The sequence below is a fragment of the Sarcophilus harrisii genome, chromosome 2, assembly GCF_902635505.1.
Source record: "Sarcophilus harrisii chromosome 2, mSarHar1.11, whole genome shotgun sequence".
NCBI lineage: Eukaryota > Metazoa > Chordata > Mammalia > Dasyuromorphia > Dasyuridae > Sarcophilus > Sarcophilus harrisii.
In genome coordinates, this window is record NC_045427.1 from 195759933 (window position 1) to 195781796 (window position 21864).

At 36.5% G+C, this 21864-nt stretch overlaps 1 protein-coding gene and 1 long non-coding RNA gene across 2 annotated transcripts in view; one reads left to right on the plus strand and one right to left on the minus strand.

The window, feature by feature from the left end:
* TAF1B (TATA-box binding protein associated factor, RNA polymerase I subunit B) overlaps window positions 1-2443 on the plus strand; it is a 95714-nt gene extending 93271 nt beyond the window's left edge. Inside the window, exon 15 of the mRNA XM_003757871.4 lies at window positions 1013-2443. Within this exon, the coding sequence (XP_003757919.1) occupies window positions 1013-1205 (193 nt within the window). The 3' untranslated portion in view covers window positions 1206-2443. The remainder of the gene's footprint in view (window positions 1-1012) is intronic.
* LOC116421486 lies at window positions 1277-20426 on the minus strand. The gene is made up of 2 exons (XR_004231859.1): window positions 20277-20426; window positions 1277-1520 (listed from the first exon to the last, which is right to left on the minus strand). It is a non-coding gene; the product is annotated as an uncharacterized LOC116421486 (long non-coding RNA).
* Between the last annotated feature and the right edge of the window lie 1438 nt (window positions 20427-21864).

The window sequence follows — 21864 nt, forward strand, 5'->3', positions numbered from 1 at the left end:
ATTAGTATTAAATTATGTTCTATATCTTAAATTTAAGAAGATAAAGTATGTAATACAGCCTAGAAACATTTTTGTTTTGGTACTTAAAAGTTGCAAACCCATAGCTTTTTGGAAAACAATGTATACACAACCCTCCTGTGGGTTTCAGGTATTTTTTGTTGTATTATTATTTATAGAGTACAGTCAAGTTTCAGAACTTGAATTTGAAGAATTAGCAAGAGCTATTCCATAGTTGGGGATTATTTACTTTGTGTATCTGAAACTAGGGTAAACTATGCTAAAGGTTTTGCATGACTTTTGTCTATACATGGAAAAGAATTAACCTCTTGAGCAAAATAGTTTAATAGTATAATTTTTATGTAACAAAACCACTGATCCCCAGAACTCAGAATTTCAGATATAAGATCCTCTAAGTCTATGCTGGGAAACGTCAATTCAAAAGAAAAAAAATGGGTATCTTTAATCTCCATCTAAATCAGTAGTCTATAAATGGGGCTTTTGATTCAATGGGTTGTTGGATATGTGTAGAATTTACCCTAAGGTGCTAGGATTTAACTGAAAATAGTCATTAGGGTGGAAAGATGGGTTGTGTTCTAACCTCTCCCATTATAGACAGTTAGAGACAGTTATAGACAGTCTCCCGTTGTCTCAACACAATTCCATTCAGCATTTCCTCATATTCCAATCTTATGTTCTCTCATTTTGAAAAGACTCACTACCATGGATTCAAGCTTTTCTATTTTGTTAAGCTGTGCAGGTCATAAATTCTATGGGATCTCATTTAAATTCTCTAAAGATTCTGATTTCTCTTCTGAAACATTTTGGAATACTCTACTTCCATTCCATTCTTTCTTAAGAAAGAATGGGATTCTCTCTTATCAAGTATTGGTTCAATTTCCTTGATCTTGAAAATTATATTTCAAGGAGTTTTAATCTTTTAGATCTATTATTCACCTTTCTTTCTGATTTTAAAAGAACATTATTTAAATCATGTTTTCTTTTGTTTTTCTAGTTACTGTAAGCATGTGACTACCTATGAAGAATCAAATTTTTCTATGAGCTACCAGTTTGTATTAAATTTTTTCTCCTTTTTATTGAGGATAAAGGCTTCACTACTTCATGAAGAGGTAAGCTTAATTGAAAAGAGACTCTTTTACAAAAAATATGAGAATAAAAGTAAAGCCTCCAAATCTAAAAAAGCATGAAGACCTTAAAAGTGGAAATGATTTTGAGAAATTTGCTTCTACATATCTTCACAGTCTTTTTGCCACAAAACTGTATTTCATTACTTCGAAAGATTTATTGTTTCATTGTGCACAGTCCATCCATCATTGCAGATGACAAGTTTTACATATCTTAAGACATTTTAATGAGTTGTTGTAAGTCAAAAATAAATCCTGGTAGCCAGCATTCCTGTGATAAACCTCTTCAAACTTAGCTAGGATGATCCTTAGGCCTGCTGCCAGGCCCATCCTTGAAGTCTTGTCAACTTGATATCACCTGCCAGAGCTGGTAATCTGCTGTTAGAGAGAATTCAGAATCACCTCTACACCATGAAGAAGCATCAAGAACTTAATGGAAATAACATTGTTTATAAAGCCTTTATGTTAACATTATTGAGCAAAGCAAAATATTACTCAGATGTTTTCATTCACTTGTGAAACAAACATTAAAACTGTCTTATCTTTATATTTCCCCTATTGCTTAGCTTGGGGTTTATTGAATCAAGTTAAAACAACAGATGGGGGAATTTATTGCTTAAGAGTGACATAACTAAATTATATGTTGAATTAAAGTTTTTTAAAATCATTTACATATGCATGTATTAATCCATATGTATATTTACATATGTGTTACAAATTTTCATTATATGTGTGTAAGCTCATACTTATGCATATAAACAGTGTATGTGATTGGTGTAGTGACTAGAGAGCCATCTTTGAAGTTAGAAACACATAAGTTAAAAGTCCTGTTTCTGACACATTCTAGTTATGTGAAGTCACTTAATCTCTTCGTGCCTGTGGAAATAAGACTGAATTGCAGAGCAAATTGGTGAATTTCCTCATTGAGAATCCCTGTACCAATGAAATCATAGATCATCTTTAAAATAACATATTTGTTTACATTCTCCTCCATTAGTCTGTGAGGTCTTTGAGAGCAAAGACCATGCTTTTGACAATTTTTTGTATTATCACCAGGGCTTTGCCCAGTGCCTGATACATGGAGAGTACTTTATAAATGCTTGTTGACTTGACTGTTTGACAATGCTCACAGAGTTCTGTATTAAAATAACAGTTGTACTATATTAAAAACCAATATCTAATTTGAGCTATTTATAAATTTTTTTCAGGAAATGAGTGCCACAGAAGTTACATAAATATTTTGTCTGAAATTTTGTATTCATTTTTCAGCAAAATTAAAATTGTTTGCTAAAGAATTAAAATGGAAAACTTTCATTTGAATCTAGGTATTATGAGTATTATATGAAGTATAGGGAGGTGTACAACTGACTATATAGTCTTCACATTTATGAACCTTTAGTCCAAAGTAGGCCTCTTTAGAATGTGATAAAAATACATTGTGTCTTGAATCAGTCTTGATAGCTACATTTCTTTAATTGTGAACTGGAGAAAGAATGTAATTGGAAGAAAAGAGAATAAAGAAAAACTCTGGAGATGTTTCTAGAATCTAGTTGAATTCATATAAATCCAAGTTGATTCAAGATATAAATATAAGCTTTGGTTAAGGAATATCAGACACAGTATTAACTTGTCAATAGTTAATATTTTTCATATTTTTATAAAAGGCAAAATTTGATATTTAACAGTAGCCAGTAATTTTTTTGATTGTAAAGGAGATTTCAAATAACTATCCTATCTTCCAGAGCTTTCATGCAAATCCTTTTTCAGCTCCCACTTGAAAGGGATCATAAGTTTCACTGAAAAGCCTTAGAGGTCCTTTATAGATCTGAGATTCTAGGGTTCTTCAAGAACTAATCCTTGGAATGAAACAATCTTTCAGTCTTTGTTGAAAGATCTTTTAATTGTGATTTTTATTCAAGCAATATGTTTATTTTAATAGCTTAAAAATATTTTCTAGTTCATATTGATAAAAAGAAATTTCAAGTAGTTGCAACTACTTTTTTTTTAATAGCCTTTTATTTACAGGATATATGCATGGGTAACTTTACAGCATTAACAATTGCCAAACCTCTTGTTCCAATTTTTCACCTCTTACCCCCCCACCCCCTCCCCTAAATGGCAGGATGACCAGTAGATGTTAAATATATTAAAATATAAATTAGATACACAATAAGTATACATGACCAAAACGTTATTTTGCTGTACAAAAAGAATCAGACTCTGAAATATTGTATAATTAGCTTGTGAAGGAAATCAAAAATGCAGGTGTGCATAAATATAGGGATTGGGAATTCAATGTAATGGTTTTTAGTCATCTCCCAGAGTTCTTTTTCTGGGCATAGCTAGTTCAGTTCATTACTGCTCCTTTGGAAATGATTTGGTTGATCTCGTGCAACTACTTTTTTAACCAGTATCTTCTGTATTTGATCTTATTATCTAAATATAGGATCTAGTTGTTTGAGCAGTTGGTAGTCCCTAAGTATGCAAATTTTATGCCATCTTTTTTTATTTGTTTTATTTTTCCAATTACATGTAAAGATAGGTCTCTGTGAAGATCGTGTATTTTTAAATCAGCAGGAGACAGGAATTCAGGTTAGGGGAAAACCGTCAGTCTTTATTCTCAGTGAAGAAGGATAGGAGGTGGAAGAGAATCGGCGATAGCAATGTGTGCAGCTGAGTCAAGAAGCTAGCTCGACCAGCAGCCACACAACCAGCAGCTCGGAGTCTCGAACCCAGGCCCAATCTATCCCAGCTTCTCTTCCTGTCCCTCTCTCTGCCTCCACCCACCAAAATCGTCATTTCCTATACAACACATCAGGACTTGCACGGAGAGTGGGCAGGGACCATTCTTTATCCAATCATGTATATTAATAGAGTATAGCCCAATTACTATTTAGCCCCACGTACTTGGGACCTCAGTGCATCAACTCAAGCCTCAGCCCATTACAGGTCTCAACATTCATTTTTGAAAGATTTCAAGTTCCAAATTTTTCCCCTCATCTTCCCTTACCTCCCCTCTTCTCAGGATAGCAACCAGTATGATTTAGGTTATACATATACAATCATTTTAAAGATTTCCATATTAGTCATTTTGTGAAAGAAAAATCAGAACAAAAGGGGAAAACTACAAGAATGAAAAAGCAAATAAAAAAAGGTGAAAAAAGTATACTTTAATTCACATTCAGTCTCCATAGTTCTTTCTCTGGATACAGATGTATGCCTTATTATTTGAACATTAAAATTTAAGGTATATAGATGGACTTGATTTTTGGAAAATCCTAAATTCTATACAATAGAAACAATATAAAAAGAAAAATATACAGCAAATATGACAGAATTTAACATCTAAAATTTGTGATAAATTAATGTAACAAAGCATTCATTAGCACTGGATAAATAGCAGAAGAGTATGAATAGGCAAAGTGCAAAAGAATAAAAACCTAGACATTTTTTAAACTGTCAAATTGAATCACTAAAAAATTTTATTTTCAACCATAGTAAGCATAAATTAAGACAATTTTGACATACTACCTCATTTAATCACACTAGCAGAAAAAAAAAAAATAAAAGTGACAAAACTCAGCAGTAGATGGTTTCTAGAAAAGTAGGTTTGCCCATATATTGCCAAAATAGTTGGTAGAGAGCAATAAAGATATACAACAAAAGTGATATTCATACTTTTACTCAATAATTTCACTCAATAATAGTAGATCCTCAAATAACAGCTAAATATGGGGGGGGGGGGTTGGAGGGCTCATCTTAGAAGCTTCTCAAATTTTATATGTATAAAATTATAATTCTTTATTACCTAACCAGCATATCATTTCTCTCTTTGAAAGATCATTGGTGAGGATTATGGAAAATGTGGGCATAATCGTCCCCCAAAACCCCAAGTTCTAAGTATGTCCCAGAAGGAATAATGAAGAAAAACCAGAAATTTAGCTATAAAACTCTTCCATCCAGTATATATATATATATATCAGAAGACTAATATAATCTTATGAAAGACAGACAAGCCATAGTAGGTAAAAACAGCAGACCAGACAACAAGAGACAGTGCCAGAGCAATGCCCAACAAAGGGCAACCCTAGAGTGTTTCAGGCACAGCAGGAGGGCAGATCATAGGAGCACTGGGTTCAGGATGATCCCAGAAGACCAGTAGGAGATGATGCATCTTAAAACTGTGTAAAATGTGGAACAACCTCAGAAATCCGACAGAAGCAAGAAATGGGGCCAGATCGGGATCCAGGTGAACTATACCTGAGACACCCAAGCAGCCTATGCAAAATGTCTATCTAGTATCCAGGTTCCTTGACTTTGAACCACTATGAGAGAAAGAATAGATACTTTCTACAAAATGTAGCCCCTATTCTTGGGCATTCCACTCAGCAGCAGGCAATACCTGCCTACACCATCCAGAAGAGTAGAAGCAGAGTTTGACCCAGACAAAACCCCACAGTTCCAGAAACAGAAGCTAGAAATGAGGAAAGAAGAAAATACCCAGCTCAATGAAAAAAAATTTTGAACTGAAATAACCAATAATTAAACCTAGTAGAAGACTATTAATTCCACAAATTCAAGGAGGCCTTGGGGGAAATTTTTTTTTAGCCAAAAGGATTATAGGAATACCTGTGGATGTAAAGTAGCTAAAGAGGGGAAAATGGCAAGGAGTATTATTAAACCTTATCCAAGATAACTCTTGAAAATTAAAAGGGTTGATCCAAACAAATGAGTGACTCAATGAGATAATAATAAAAGAAAATATAAGATGTTAGGAAACAAATCAAAGTTAAAGTCTTCAGACTACCTGAAAATCATAATTTCTCCTCCCAACCCCCTGTCCAACTTTGGATACAATATTTTCAGAAATCATATGTAAACTGCCCAGACCTTTTAGATGTGAAAAGGCAAAGTGAAAATGGAAAGAATAAACTTTTCTCTTTTGAAAGAAATTCCAAAATTTCAGAACAATGGGGGAATAGTTGGGGAGGAAAGTAGGAGAAAAGGAAGGAAATTTACTACCCCATGTTATAGGAGTATATGAAATGAAACATGCAAATATGGAGTAAAGGATCAGGGGAATCAGATTTCTATGATTTACTTTCATCTTGACTAAGTAAAAAAGAGGTGAATACATGCAAAGTGAAGTGTCTAAATACAATTAAACTCAATGGGGAAAGGAGAGTTCAAAAGGAAGTTAAAAAATATGAGGGAGTAGTTATAATCTCCATTTCAACCTCTTCTTCCCCCAAAATCCTTCCTCAATCAAGTGGGAGCATAAAGGGAGGAAAATAGTAAGAATCTGTGATTGACTATGTGTCAAAGAAAAAAAGATACTATTATAGATCACAAATATTAGGTAAATTCTTAAACACCTTTGTGAAGAGGGAGACAGAGGGACAAAGAGAAGAAAGCAATAGAGGACAAGATGAAAGGCAATAAACAACGAATAGTTGTTAAAATAATGTAAACAGGGTGAATTCTCCCATAAAACATAAGAAGGTAGCAGAATGGATTAGAAGGTAGAATTGAGCAATATATTTGTTACAAGAAATATACTTAAAGCAAAGAATCACACAATATTAAAATGAATTGGAGTAGAATCTGTTATGCTTCAGGTGAGTTCAAAAAAAGGATAGTAATCCTGATTTTTTACAAAAAATATAGTAAAGAATTGACAGTAAAAGATCAGCTAAGACACTTTCTCTTTAAAGACATCATATAGGTAATAAATCAATGAATGAATAGCTCTATACATATGCATATACATTTTTATACATACATATACATATATGAATGTATGTATTCATCAAATAGTATAGCACCTAAATGAGAAAATGTTTATCAAATTTTAGGGAGGAATAGTAATTATAAATCATTATAACATTATAACAATATATAATAGAAATTGACAATAATGAAGCCTTTTCAGATTTAGACAAGAACAAAGTTAAGGATGTAAATAATATTTTTAAAAAGTTAAAAGATGATAGCTCCCAGGTGATGGATGGGAACAGAAAAGAATTTGCATATTTCTTACCTGTGAATGGCACCATTATAAAAATTGACCATGAATTGGAGCAGAAAAATATTAACTACATCCTTTTCTGACCATTATGCAATTTTAAAATTACATTTTTAAAAAGTCTTTAAAGAATTAAAAAATCAATGAAGACTGAATCATTTAATCTAAAAGAATTAGTGGATCAAAGAAGAAATCATAGAATCAATCAAAATCATAGTAAGAAGGCAGCATATCAAGACTTATGGGATATAGCTAATGCAGTCCTTCAGGGAAAATTCATATCTCAGGGCTTTCTTCAACAAAAGAAAAGAATTTTGGGAACTTCTACTCAATTCTTAATATTTTCCTATATCTCAACTTCCCTCTATTAAAATCATTGCTATAGAACAAAAACATCTCCCAGGTCTCCTGCCTATGTTAACTTATTAAAGACCTTAGAATTCTGAGAAGACATTTGGTTCTTAGTTTTCTACGAGGAAGACAACAGAAAAAAAGCAACAAATCAACCTTACTCTTCCCTTGCCTCTCCCAATTTCCCATCATATAGGGAGAAATTTTAATAATTGTTTTAAAAAACAAAAATTATAGGTAACTTTGAGCAATGTTAAGACCAAATACTTTTTAAAATTCAATTTTATTTTTTGAAACAAAAATTTAAAATTTCTCTTCAACTCCTTCTCTCTGTTTGTTTTAACTGCTCACCCCAAACCAAGAAAGCAAAAGTAAAAGAAATAAACAAAACCAAAAAAAAAAAAACAAAACCCTGTTACAAACATGTATAGTCAAGCAAAACAAATTCCTACATTGGCTTGTCTACAAAAAATTTCTTAAGGTGTACTTGAGTCCACCTAGGAGTTGGGAAGTGTTTCATTATTAGTTTTTTGCGATTATAATTATTCATTATTGGATTAAAAAAAAAATCTTGTCCATATGTTACTTCTCAAAATCAAGCCTTGTTTTGAGCTGTCAATTTCATTAATTTTGATTTTTTTCAATATTTCTGCTTTGTTGTTTATTTGGTGGGGGAGGGAGAGGCAAGGAATGGAGGAGTAAGATGCTCCCAAGTTCTTATTTTCTTTTGCTGAAGAAAGCCCTGAGATATGAATTTTCACCTAAGGGCTGCTTTAGTTGTATCCCATAAGACTTGGTATGCTGCCTTGCTGTGATTTTCTTTGATGACATTTTCTATTGTTTCTATGATTTGTTCTTTGATCCACTAATTCTTTAGATTAAGTGATTTAGTCTTCTTAATTTTTAATTCTTTAAAGGCTCCTTTTAAAATGTGTGTCTTTCAACAAGTGAACTATAAAATAGGTGTTGCAAGGGGGATGAATTGGGTAAGACTAGAACAGACCAAGGTCTTTTCTTGATTGATTTTTCATAGACGTGACTTGTGGCTTTCTAGAAATTTAATGATTAAAAAGGGTCCTTTTGCCACTTGTGTGCCATCATATTTAGTGATTTGTATAAGAATCTCTTTTCCAAAATCTTGTTTTATGTTTCTGATAACAAAAGTCTTTTACTATCATGAAGTATGATTTTGTAATTAAAATGTTGGTACTGTCTGTTTCCTCCAAAATGTAATATAAAAGCACATTTAAGACAAAATAGAGGCATACATTTTATACAGCAAGAATATGGTACCCAGTGAAATTTTACATGATTTTTCAATCCTTTATCTAACAGTTACTGAATATCTACTATATAGGTAGAGTTAAGTGTGGCAAAATGTGAGAGGTACAAAATGAATAAGAAAGATAAAGTTCCTCTTCCCAAAGAGTTTATAATTTAACAGGCAACAGAATGTGTGTCCAAACAAGTAGAAGGCAAAATTTCAAAGTCCAGTAAAAAGTTTTATGATAATTCAAGGAATAAACAAATTATTTCTGGCATGGGGTGGGGAGGAGAAATTCTAGAGGAGGTGACATTTGAACTAACATTTGGAAGATAGAATTGGGGGAGGGTTAGAGTATATGGAGTATATGCGGACATGATAAATAATGAACAGAAGGCATCAAAATGAGAAAACAGAAAAATTCTACATACAGGCAACATGAATGGGGGGAATATAGTTGGGGATGTCATGGATTAGAAAATAAGTGATTCAAGTTATCTAGTGTGCCTTTGTATATGTATACAGATTAATATGTTTGAATAAAAAGTTGATCTTATAAACAACTTTTTAATCTTTCAATTAAAGGCTATAGCAGAAGTGATTTGGGACTTTTGTCACTGATTTTCATTTATTACCCAATACAGGTCTAAAGCCAAGCCCCACGTGGTCATTGTTTGGGCCCATTTGGCCCAGAGGGAATGTAAATAGCAATTCTTTTATTATTATTATTACATTCTTTTTTTAATAAAGTTTTTTATTTTCAAAACATATGCACAGATAATAGGACATTGACCCGTTTCAGATTTTCCCCTTCTTTCCCCAACCCCTCCCCTAGATGGCAAGCAATTCAATATATGTTAAACATGTTAAAATGTTAAATTCAAGATGTATAAATGTATTTATACAATTCTCTTGCTGCACAAGAGAAAACAGATCAAAAAAAGAAAATAAATAAGAAAACAAAATGAAAATGAACAACAACAAAAAGAGAATGGTATGTTGTGATCCACATTCAGTTCCTACAATCCTCTTTCTGGGTGTAGTAAATAGCAGTTCTTTCTGTTTGGCCAGAGACCCTGAGAGTCTTCTCCTCTCAAGTGGATATATTTGTTTATCTGTTTAGTTGGTTAGGTACAAGAGGCCATTCTCTGCCTCACTTCTTAATTAGCTTTAATCACTGATTGGGCCCTTCCTCTGTCAGAGTGAGACCTGATGAAGACCTTAGTTTAAAAGGTCTAATGTCTCCCACTGCATCCAGAGCCGTCTCTAGTCATCCTGATTTGTATCTGGCCACTGAACCCAGATGGAGGAGAAAGTGAAACTGCTGACCTTGCCCAGCCCTCCCTCATTAAAATCCAGTTCACATGCCTGTCATGGAATCACCTCCCTGATGTCATGGTCCCCTCAGAGAACAAAAAACAAACAGTAACAGAAGTGATGGACTTAGAGGCTTAGGAGAAGACCTTTCAGCTTAAGAACCTGGATCTGGCACCAGAAACATCAGGATGAGTGCCTTGATGTATTAATATTCATCTAAGCAAAGTCTACACCATTAGCCAAATGATAATCTTGTAATGTTAATATACAAAAAACAATGACTACAGAGCAATATTAAGAACATTTTTTGAAAGTGGTGCAAATGATGGTGGATGAAATGGCAACTAGGGCAAAGTGATACTAGCTTCTCCCTAAATTCTTTTATACTAGACTGAATAAAAAATGTGGACATTTCAGACTATTAGAAAAAGAAAAAACTGGAAGTATTTTTCATTGATTTCACAGTTCTGTTTTGTTAAGAGGAGTGTATTTTTTGGTTTTGGTGTAGAAAGAATTTTAATATAAAGTCTTAAAAACAAAGACTAAAAATACTTGAAATGAGTCAGATATAAATGAGTTATCAGTAACACAAGTTTGCTTCTTAAAACTAAAAATGGTTTATTAAGTGGTCCTCATTATGTAATTATGTAATATTCTCTCTAAAATGTAATGTTCTCCAAGGTTTTCTTGGGGTCTCTGGAAGCAGTCTTTGTTTCAGTTCAGTAATCACCACAAGAGTAGTCAGGTGATAAAGTCCAAATTCTTTATTGTCTCCTTCACTTGGGGTTCGGCTAGTTTTCTGGAGGCCTATCTCTCTCCTTGGTTCCAAGAGCTTGAGCTCCCACCTGCCTTCTCTGGCTTCTGAATCTCCCCAACTCCAAAGGTTTGTGCTTCAGCCTGCAGCCACCACAAAGGTGGACAATGGAATGAATCTGTCTCAGCCTCTGAGAGCTTCTAATACACCTGCCTTTTTTGGCCCTGAGAGCCTCTCGCTTATATGTTCCACACTGAGTATACACCAATCATTATATCACTAGGAAACCATTATTTGTTGTAGGATTAAATGAATGCTAAAGTAGATTTAACCATTGTCTCCTCAATTCCACTTAGTACCTTGTTTCAAGTTCTGGCCCATAACATCTTCTTGTAGGATTAAATCAATCATACTGAACCATGCTAAATTAGATAACTATTGTCTCTATCAATTCCACTGACTTAGCACCTTCTTTCAAGTTCTGACCCATAACATCTCCTGCTTTTCTTTGTTTTTAGAACATAGGTATTTCATGACCTCCCCGACTTCTCAAGGAGGTAAGAACCCCCAAAAAGGAGGTGATCATGCCTTCCCTGACTGCTCAGAAAAGGGGTGGAAACCATAAAAGGAGGTGATCATACCCTCCCTGACATCTCAGGAAGGGAGATGAAAACACCAAAGTAAATGGGAAATCAAATCAGACTAGCGGGTTTCTGAAGGGTCTCACTCTTAAAACAGGTATCCATCAATATGGGAGGCATTACACATAATTGCTTAAGCACATAGCAATATAACACAGGCTAGTAGTGATGTAACAAATAACATGAATCAAAACAAGGAACTATACTTGTCCATAAGACCTAGAAATCGTCCAAAAGGAATCTATTGTCCATTACTTCATGTGCCAGGAATCCAATAATTCCTGCAAGTTTTGAAGTCCTGCAATAGTCTTATCGAGAATTTTTCATCTCAGAGAATCCAATGATTCCAGCTGGTTTTAAAGTTCTCTAACAGTCTCATTATCAGCCATTCTCTTTCAGTGTCAGATGCTTTTTAGATCTTCTCCTTTGTTTTGAGGTTTTTCTCTTTTTTCTGTCTCTCTCATGGACAAGGCAAATACAGCTCATTGGCACCTATCTGATTCCTTCTCCATCTGTAGAAATACAAGCAAGCCATTTTCCCCAAGCAGTTAACCTATCTGGTCCCTTCTATTTACCACTTTCTAAATCTCTTCTCATCACCTGGCAATTACATTGGAGTTGCTCATTATATTGGAACTATTCACACTGGACACTGCTCTTCTGTTGGGTTAAAAAGCATATATTCTCTCCAATTGTAATCCCTTTCTGCCATCTGATTGCCTTTTGGCTGAGTGATTATGTTTTAATATTGAACTTTTAAAGACTCTCTGAGTGTAACCTCGGCTGCCATCATGTCCTACCTGGGGCCCTGAAGCTGGGCCCTGCCTCTCATTTCCCTGGGTCAATCTACATTCTGAGGCCCAGTGGAAGCCCTTGTGGCATTTTGGACATGGGGTTTTAGGTCTTCTCTCAGCCTGTCTTCTCATTTTATCTCTGTACCTACACTGGGTTTTCAGATATCCATTTTTTTTTTACACTGAAAGCATCGACAAGTTTCTCTAGAAGTCCCTTGCCAAGAGGGGCCCTGTCTTCCCATGTTCATCATAATCTGGGTATAATAAGCATTTGTGCCCACTGTGGCACAGCGTCTTATAATCTCCTCTAAACGAGCATTTTTGTGTAGTCCCCATATAATTCTTCTGCAAACCTCATAAGCATTTTCCTTAGCCAGTTGTCTGATTATTATTCTTGTAGCTGCATTTTCTCCAATCGTTCTTGTTACAGCTGTCTGCAGACATCCCACAAAATCAGCAAAAGGTTCAGTGGGACCTTGCTCTATTTTCATGAAGGCTTCCCCTCCATTTTTTCCTGGGAAGGAGCACCAAGCTTTGATTGCAGCAGCAGCAATTTGTTCATAAGCTGCTATGGGGTGATTAATCTGTGCTGAACTGTCTGTGTATTGATCTTCACCTGCTAGTTGATCAGAGATGATTGGAGTATTAACTCCAGTTTGCTTATTGCGTTGGGCTTTAATACTGCATAATTCATGATACTCTGAAAGCCACAAGTTTTGTCCAGATTCTAAACATGTCCTTGCTATGGATTTCTAGTCAGTAGGGGTTAAGATTTCATAAGCCAAATTCTCTAGTAACATCTTAACATAAGACAATGTAACCCCATAAAAAGTGTAACCTTTTGTCAAATCCTTAATTTTTTCCAGATCAAAAGGAGTGTATCTTCTCCATTGTTGACCTGAAGAGTCAAACTCTTCAATCACAGGATATGCATTTATTAAATCAGATATATCCTGTCCTTCTTTTTTAGCCTTAACCAGTGCCTTTTGTAATCTTGTCATAGGCTGCTTCATAGGTGGTGCTGATTGTGTTGCTGCTTCTCTCTCTCCTCCTTCTCCCTCCACTCATGAAGGGTTAATTGAGGGGTGGAGGGTCATGAGATGGGGAATGCCCTAATGGCTTCTGCTGTGAAGTACTACACTCAGAATTGTACTTAACTCCATTCTTATCTGATTCTTCATCTTTTTCACCTAATTGTCTGGATGCTCTCCCTCCTGCTCTTTCTTCTTTTTCCTTATTCTATAACTTATATAATTTCCTAAAGCCAGTTGTATTAAATTATATGTACAAAGTTTTTCTTTGGAAATTGAGTCAGGTCCATTATCACTGTAGAATTGACATAGTTGCTCTCCTACTAATTTCCACTCATTTGGATTCAATTCTTTTCCCTTAGAGAACCAAGGAGATGTGTACTATACTGTTTCTAAAAGTTCAATGATCTGCTCCCAAGTTACAATCAAATCTTGGCTTTTAATGAGTTTAACTAAGGTTTTGACACATTTTCCTTGAATTGGAAAAGAAGGCTGTTTTCTAAACATCTGTCCCATTTCAGCTGAAATATTATTTTAGCCCTTAACAAAGTTTCCTTGTCTATTTTTGTACTTACCCTAATTTCTTCAGCCTCCAGCCACCACACAGGTAGATGATGGAATGAATCTGTCTCAGCCTCCGAGAGCTTCTAGTGTGCTTGTCTTTTTTGGCCCTGAGAGCGTCTATCTTATATGCTCTACACTGAGTATACACCAATCATTATATCACTAGGAAACCATTATTTGTTGTAGGATTAAATCAATGCTAAAGTAGATTTAAGTATTGTCTCCTCAATTCCACTTAGTACCTAGTTTCAAGTTCTGGCCCATAACATCTTCTTGTAGGATTAAATCAATCATACTGAACCATGCTAAATTAGACAACTATTGTCTCTATCAATGCCACTGACTTAGTACTTTGTAATAATCCTCTGTTTCAAGTTCAGAGTCCTGGCCCATAACAATTAAGGTATATCTTTTTTAAAATTACAAAACACTGATTTTTTCCAAGCTAAACTATTTAAATCTGATTAACTTTAAAACATGAGAAGAAATCTCCCCTCCTCCTTTGCACAGTCAATTGCACCGTCAGTCCATCAATAAACATTTAGTAATAAGCACCTACTATGTACCAGGCATTATGCTAAGCATTAGGAATACAAAAAAAGGAAAATATAGTCCCTGCCCTCAAGGAGTTTACAATCTAATGAGACAACATGTAACAAATACACACCCAGCAAACTATATACAAGATAAATAGAAAATAATTTAAAGAGAATGGGCACTGAAATTAAGAGGCTTGGGGAAGACTTCTTGTTAAAGGTGGAATTTTAGTTGGGACTTAAAGGAAGCTAGAGAGGTCAGATATCAGCATGGAGGAGGGAGAGAATTCCACATATGGAGGGGACAACCAAAGAAAATGCTCGGAGCAGAGAGATGGAGAGTCTTGTTCATAGAATAGCCAGGAGACCAAAGTCACTTGACTGAGTGGTACTTGTCTGGGAGGAAGGTGTAAGATGACTGGAAAGGTAGGAGTTGCTTGGGTCATGAAAAACTTTATATGCCAAACAAAGCATTTTGCATTTGCTCATGGATGCAATAGGAAACCACTGAAGTTTCTTGAGTAGGAGGATGACATGATTGGACCTGCACCTTAGAGTAATCACCCTAGTGGCTGGATGGAGGATGAGGCAGAGGGAGACAAGGCAGGCAGACTCATCAGCAGGTTACTGCAGTAATTGAGGCATGTGGCTGGTACCAGATTGTTGGCAGTGTCAGAGAAGAGAAGATATATTCAAGAAATATTGCAAAGGTGAAATCAAGAGATCTTGGCAACAGCATGGTTATATGGGCAGTTCAGAGATAGCTAGGAATCCAAGATGTTAAGGAGGCAAGGAAGATTGTGTATATTTTCATATTTATGTATTAATCAGTTATGCTGACTTTTCTCTACCTTAAAAAAAATTGTTATATGTGATGGCTCTTTGGGAGGAAAATGCCTGTATTAATTAATGGATATGTTAATATGTGTCATGTATATGTAAATATTAAACAGATTTCAATAAAATTTATATTTTTTAAAACTTCAGCTCTTTAAACGGTTAAGTGGTCTGCTTTGGAATATCTTGGGTTCTATCCTAACTGGAGAGCTTCAAGCAAAGACTAGATGACAACCAATCAGTTATATTGTAGGAGGGATTCTTTTTTTCATATGCATTAGATTAAATAGCCTCTATGTCCCTTCTAACTGAAATCTTATAATTCCCTAACTGGGGATAATTTTATTCTGATGGGCAAGTCACTTAACCTCTTTATGCCTGTTTCCTCATAAATAAAATGGAGACAATGCTTTACTCACTCACCTCATAGGTTTATTCATAAAGCATATGATAAACTGAAACTCTATAAAAATGTGAGCTTTGATTAATAATATTTTACCATTCTCCTTCCCATGGCCAGCTCTATCACAAGGAGGTATATGTGCATGTACTTATTTTTAAATCATCAAAATCCCAAAGTAACTTAAAATCATAGATCAGAAAAATTAGAGTAGAAAGAGATCTTAGTAGGAATGTGATTATTTCAACATGCCTTTTACAAATGAAACAAAGGGGCAGATTCGTAAACTTGTGCAGTTTCACATACCCAGTATTTAAAGATAAGTATTCTGATTCCAGGTGCATTCCTTTTCCATTGCACAGCACTGAAAAGCTGAAATTTTTCTTAGCTTTATTTTGGTATATGGAAAACAACAATACTGAGCTTTAGTATTGGAGCAAGTAAAAAATGGAGAATAGTAGCTCCCATTTCTATAGTGTGTTCAGATTTCCCTCACAAGACTAGATAATAGCAATTGTCATCTGCATTTTCCAAAGAATATTTCATAAGCATCGGTTAAGGGGAAAAGTTTAAAATATGGTCTTCCCTTTTTGTGGTTTTTTTTTTACTTCAATTTGTACTCTTTTTTTTTTTTAGGCAGTTTGGATCCCTATATACTCAGGGGGAAGTTAGACTTAAAAGAGAATGTTCTAATTTGTTTCATGTTTGATCCTCCAGCAGTTTTGTCAATCAGCATTATTTTATGACTGTAATAATGATTAATATACGTCAGAGTTATCTAGTACCTTATCTCCAGTGAGATTCTTTGGAAACTTTAGCATTGCTACACTCCAAATAGAGCCCCTGCCTCAAAGCAGAGTTAAATAGCCCAAGGCTAGGAAGTCTACCAATACCCTGCTATTGGCAACCTTGCATTTAATCTGATTTTTGTTACTTGAATAGTTTTTTCCTCTTTTCTTTTTTAATCCTGAGTCTACACAGAACTATATTAAGTAAAAGAAAGGAAAATGAATTTTCTGGAGCATAGAGAAGAACATGAATATAAGTTCTTGTTAAAAGTTTTGTGAATCATTGTCATAAAATACAAATTGGTAATAACCCATTTTTCTCAAGTATCAAACCAGTAAAACATTTATTTTAAAATACCTTTTTTTAATCCTTGAAAGTTTATTTAATTCTTACAATATCAAATATATTGTAAAATATAGTCAAGGATCTTTTAGTGTTATAGCTTTTCTTATGCCATTATAAAGTATTTCAACAGAGTATTATTTTAGTATCATGTATCTGGCAATAAACTGTTTAGTTTATAGAAAAATAGTCATCTCTTATAAATGAAAAACTTGCTAGGTATTTCAGCACTCTAATTCTAGGCCTTTTTCCCTTTTGGAACAACTTAAGCTGAACTAGATGACTTATTTTCCTGGCCACTCTTTTCCAGCAAATTTGCTTTTGTACTCATACTTACGTCTCAATGGTCCAAAAGTAGGAGATGGATTTGGAATTTGTCTGCTCCCATTGCTACTTCCAGGCTCTTTCCTTTATCACTATCAATTAGTAACTTCTGTTCAATCTACGTTTATCATTAAATCAAGTTTCTAGTGGCTGCTCTCTATCAATCTACAGGACATTCTCCTTAATGATTTTAGTGCCTGGCTCACAGTCTTTCTCACCTCCCCATATCCTGTCCTCACACTTAGGAGACTTCAACATATATGTAATTACTCCCTCAAACTTCCCACTCTCCCAGTTTCTCACTTTACCCATTTCCCAAAATCTACAGTTTTCTGCCCCACCATAGCTACACCCAGAGATGATCTTGATCTTGCCATCATCAACAAATGTTCCACTTCCATAATCACAAACTTTGAAATTCTTTTATTTGGTTCCACTCTGTTGTCATGCCATCTCTCCCTTTGCTTTAAACCTATCTATGGTGCCCTCATCATGAGCTCCCCCACCCTTCAACTCTTTTTGGAAACCATCACACTTGCAATGGCCATACTTCTCCCTTACCCATCTGACTGCTTAGTACACTAGTTCAATTATGTGCTATTCTCAAGTCCCTTGTCCCCTTATCCTATCACTGATTTGCCCTTCCAAGGATCAGCCTTAGATCAATCACTCCATCCTCTGTCTTTGCTCCTACTTATGTGTTACTGAACAAAACTGAAGAAAATCACCAAACTGTGTTGACTCTGTGTGACGCTACCTATTCATGTCATATAATCTCAATTGGCTCTCATTATTGCTATATGATCTTTTTGTACCGATTAATTCACAATAACCTCAGGGGCTTTTCCAAACCCCTCTTTAAACCTTATTTGGCTTTTCCTTTCATTGACATTCAACTGAGTATTTTGCTTCATATTTCACTTAAAAAGTTCACTAATAGCTTTTCTCCTCCTAATCATATGGCATTCAACTACCTTCCATTATTATCTCCACCACCAGTATCCCATACAAGGTGATCCTTCTTGCAACAGCAACTCCTCTGGTTCAAAGGATCCCATTCCATTCCATGTTCTCCACTAGGTTGCTGTTATCATTGTTCAGTCTTGTCTGACTCTGTGACCCCCATTTAAGGTTTCTTGGCAAAGATATTGAAGTGGTTCATTCTTGTCCAGCTCATTTTATAGAGGAGGAACTGAAGTGAATAGGGGTGAGTGACTTGCCCAGGGTCACACTAGTAAGTGTCAGAGGCCAGATTTGAACCCAAGAAGACAAATCTTCCTAAATTATGTCCTGCACTTTTGTCCCTGTGCCATTTCTATCATCTCTTCCCTCTTATGATCTTCAAACTCTCCCTTTCTACTAACTGCTTCCCTATTACCTACAAACATACCTACATTTCCCTGTCCTAAAACCCCCCCTCACCTGAGGGTTATTTGTCTACAACCTTGTTGTGCCTCTGGGCCTTTTGCACAAGCTGTCCCTGTGTGGAATGCTCTCCCTCCAGTTTCATTTCTTGGAATGCCTGCCTCCATCAAGGATCAGCTCAAGTGCCTTCAGCATGAGGCCTTTCTTGATTTCCCCTATCCCGAAGTTGTTCATGCTTCCTCTAAATTACATGATATTTGCTTTGTATTTTTCATTATCTTAATCTGTGGACACATTTTCCCCACTCTCCCTTCCTTGAATGTAAGGTTTTGACAGCAGGAACTGCCTTTGCGTCTGGGTGTTTCCCTAGGACCTTACATAATGTCTGGCGCCATGAGGAGGCCAGTGGCCCTGGACTGCTGAGGACATGGAAGGGAGACAAAACAAAACAAAAAATGCTTATTCTTACCATTCCTGTTAGTTATTGTCTTCTATCTTTTTTCCTTACTCAGTCAACTCTTTGAGACCATCTACATTCATCCCTCCATTTTCTTCTTACTTATCCTTCTGTAGTCTGGCTTCTGACTCATCATTTACCTGAAACTTCTCTCACCCAAACTGCCAGCTATCTCTTAATCACCAAATCTAAAGACCTTTTGTCATTCCATATTGTTTAATCTCAGCAGCTTCCAATACTGTCAATCACCTCTGCTCCTTGATACTCTCAAAGTTTTCACTCCCCTACTCTCTCCTGCTTCTCCTCCTAGCTGCCTGACCACTGCTCAGTCTCCTTAATTGACGCTTTATCCCAGTCATGCCCACTGACTCTGGCTTTCCTTCTCAGTGGCTTCCATAGATTCAGTTATCTCTCTACTAAGGATTTTCAGTTCTACCTATAACCGCCCTCCTATGCTCCAGTGTCACATTGGCCAAGTGGCCAAAATTACCACATTGAGATAGTCATCTCAAACTCAATAACCTAGAGACATTTTAAACTCATTATGGCCAAGAATGTATTTTCTTTCCCCACCAAATCTTCCCTTCTTTCTAATTTCCTTCCACTGTCAAGTGGGCTACCATCCTTCCAGACCCCAGGCTCACAATAGAGACACCATCCTGCCCCAATCATGTTCAATCCATTGTCAAATTTTGTCTATTCTACTTTCAGGACATTTTTCATATCTGTCTCCTCTCTTTAGATTCCCTCCCGCCCCCTGTACAGGCCCTTGTTCTCAAACCCTTCCCCCCAGTACAGGCTCTCATCTTCACCCCCCTCTCAGTGCAGGCCCTCATCCTTAACAGCCCCCACAGGCCCTCATCCTCACCCTGCCCCAAGGTCCTCATTGTTAACACCCCCTAGTGCAGGCCCTCATCCTCCCCCCAGCCCGAGTCCTCATCCTCACTACTCTCCTGGTACAGGTCCTTGTCCTCACCATCCCCCCAGTACAGGCCCTCATCCTCACCTCCCCACTGAAGGCCCTCATCTTCACACACCCCCATATAGGCTCTCCCCCTCATCAACCCCCTACCTCGTACAGGCCCTCATCCTTAACACCTCCTAGTGCAGGCCCTCATCCCACCCTGACCCAAGGCCCTCATCCTCACCACCCCCATGCAGGCCTTCATCCTCCCCCCCTTCCCCCCATTGCAGGCCCCCCCCCCCTGCCCCAAGGCCCTCATCTTCACCACAGCCCTGGTGCAGGCCCTCATCCTCATCCCCCACCTCATGTAGGCCCTCATCCTCCCCCTGCCCCAAGGCCCTCATCCTCACCACCCCTTGGTGCAAGCCCTCATTATCACCTCATACTGGTATATCACGGTAGCTGGTTGGCTTCTCTGCTACCAGGCTTTTCCTACTCCAACCCATCCTTCACTCAGCAACCAGAACCATCTTCTTAATGTGTAGAACTGACCAATAAACTTTCCAATAAACTCCAGTGGCTCCCTATCACTTCCAGGATCAAACACAAAATTCTCTGGCTTTTAACTTCTCTCCTCCTAACCCAGCCTCTTCCTACTTTCCTGTTTTCTTTCACCTTCCTTCTCTCTCCTTCCCCTTTCCCCCACCATGATGGACTATCAGGCCAATGGCCCTAGCCTAGTTGCTGTGCCAGACATTATGTTAGCTGGATCTTAGAGAAACAAAAACCTTGCTCCCCATTCCACCCTCCAAAATGACAATTTGTGCTGCCCAAACTTTACATTCAAAGAAGGGAGAGTAAGAGAAATGATGTGCCCATTGATAAAGATAACATAAAAAGTATACATAGTAAATACCATGTAATTTAGAAGAAAGCGTTAACAACTCTAGAAGGAATCCAGGGAAAGCCCCAAGTGGCAGGTGGCTCCTGAACTGACTCATAAATGGAGCTAGATATTCCAAGAAATGGAAAAGAGGAGGGAGAGCATCTCAGGCAAGGACAGTCTCTGCAAAGCTCCCAGGAGCACAAGAAGGGCTGTTGTGAGCAAAGGACAGCAATTCAGTCAGTTTGCCTAGGACCTAACGCAGATGGCAGAGAATAATGTGAAATAAGTCTGAAAAAGTTCTGGTGATGGCTTTAAATGCTAAACACAGTAGCTTGTGTTTTATCCTACAGACCAGTGTTTCCCAAAGTGTTTGGTGGGGATATGCACTGCACCCCGCTTAGCTGAGCCTAATTCTACGTTCTCATGAGTCAAGTCAAGACAATCTTGTGAGGTGTGAGATGGTCCAGTCCAGATGGACTGGAATGGTCCAGTGAGATGGACCAGATAGCTGGTCCAGCCAGACACTGCGTGAATATACTACACTTTGTTATAGAGACAACTTACTTTGTTAATAGTTAGTGGCTTCTCCAGGTGCCTATGTGTTTTTAGCTTTTGTGCAATTTTTCTTATAGGAAAGGTTTGTTATGTGCTTTAGTAAGTCCCATTGATTTTGATTATTTTTATATAGAAGATGAAATTGTTTGTGCTGAGATAACAGATCGTCATAATTTGGTTCCCTGGTTGTTAATTTTAATTTCAGATGCGGCTCCACGTCCAATATTCTGTCCCCTTTTTTTGACTTAATGTCTACAAATGCTGAAAAAGCAACTTCACATAAATATGAAGTTGGAAAAGGCAAGATATATTTCAGAATTTTTCTGTTAAAATAGGATAAACATATTGCATGGGTAACCAGAATGATGTTAAAAGTACACTCCTTATGTTTATTTTTCAAGAATCCGTCTGAAGCCAATTCCAACAATTGCTCTTCTTCCGCATGCAACAAACCTTCTGGCATGGATTTATATTGTATTATGAATAATTTTATTTTCTGTTTATTATTATTTTGTGTATGTATCAAAAAAAGAAAAAATGAATATATTTTGATTGTTATTAAAATACATCCTTTTTTTGATGAGGG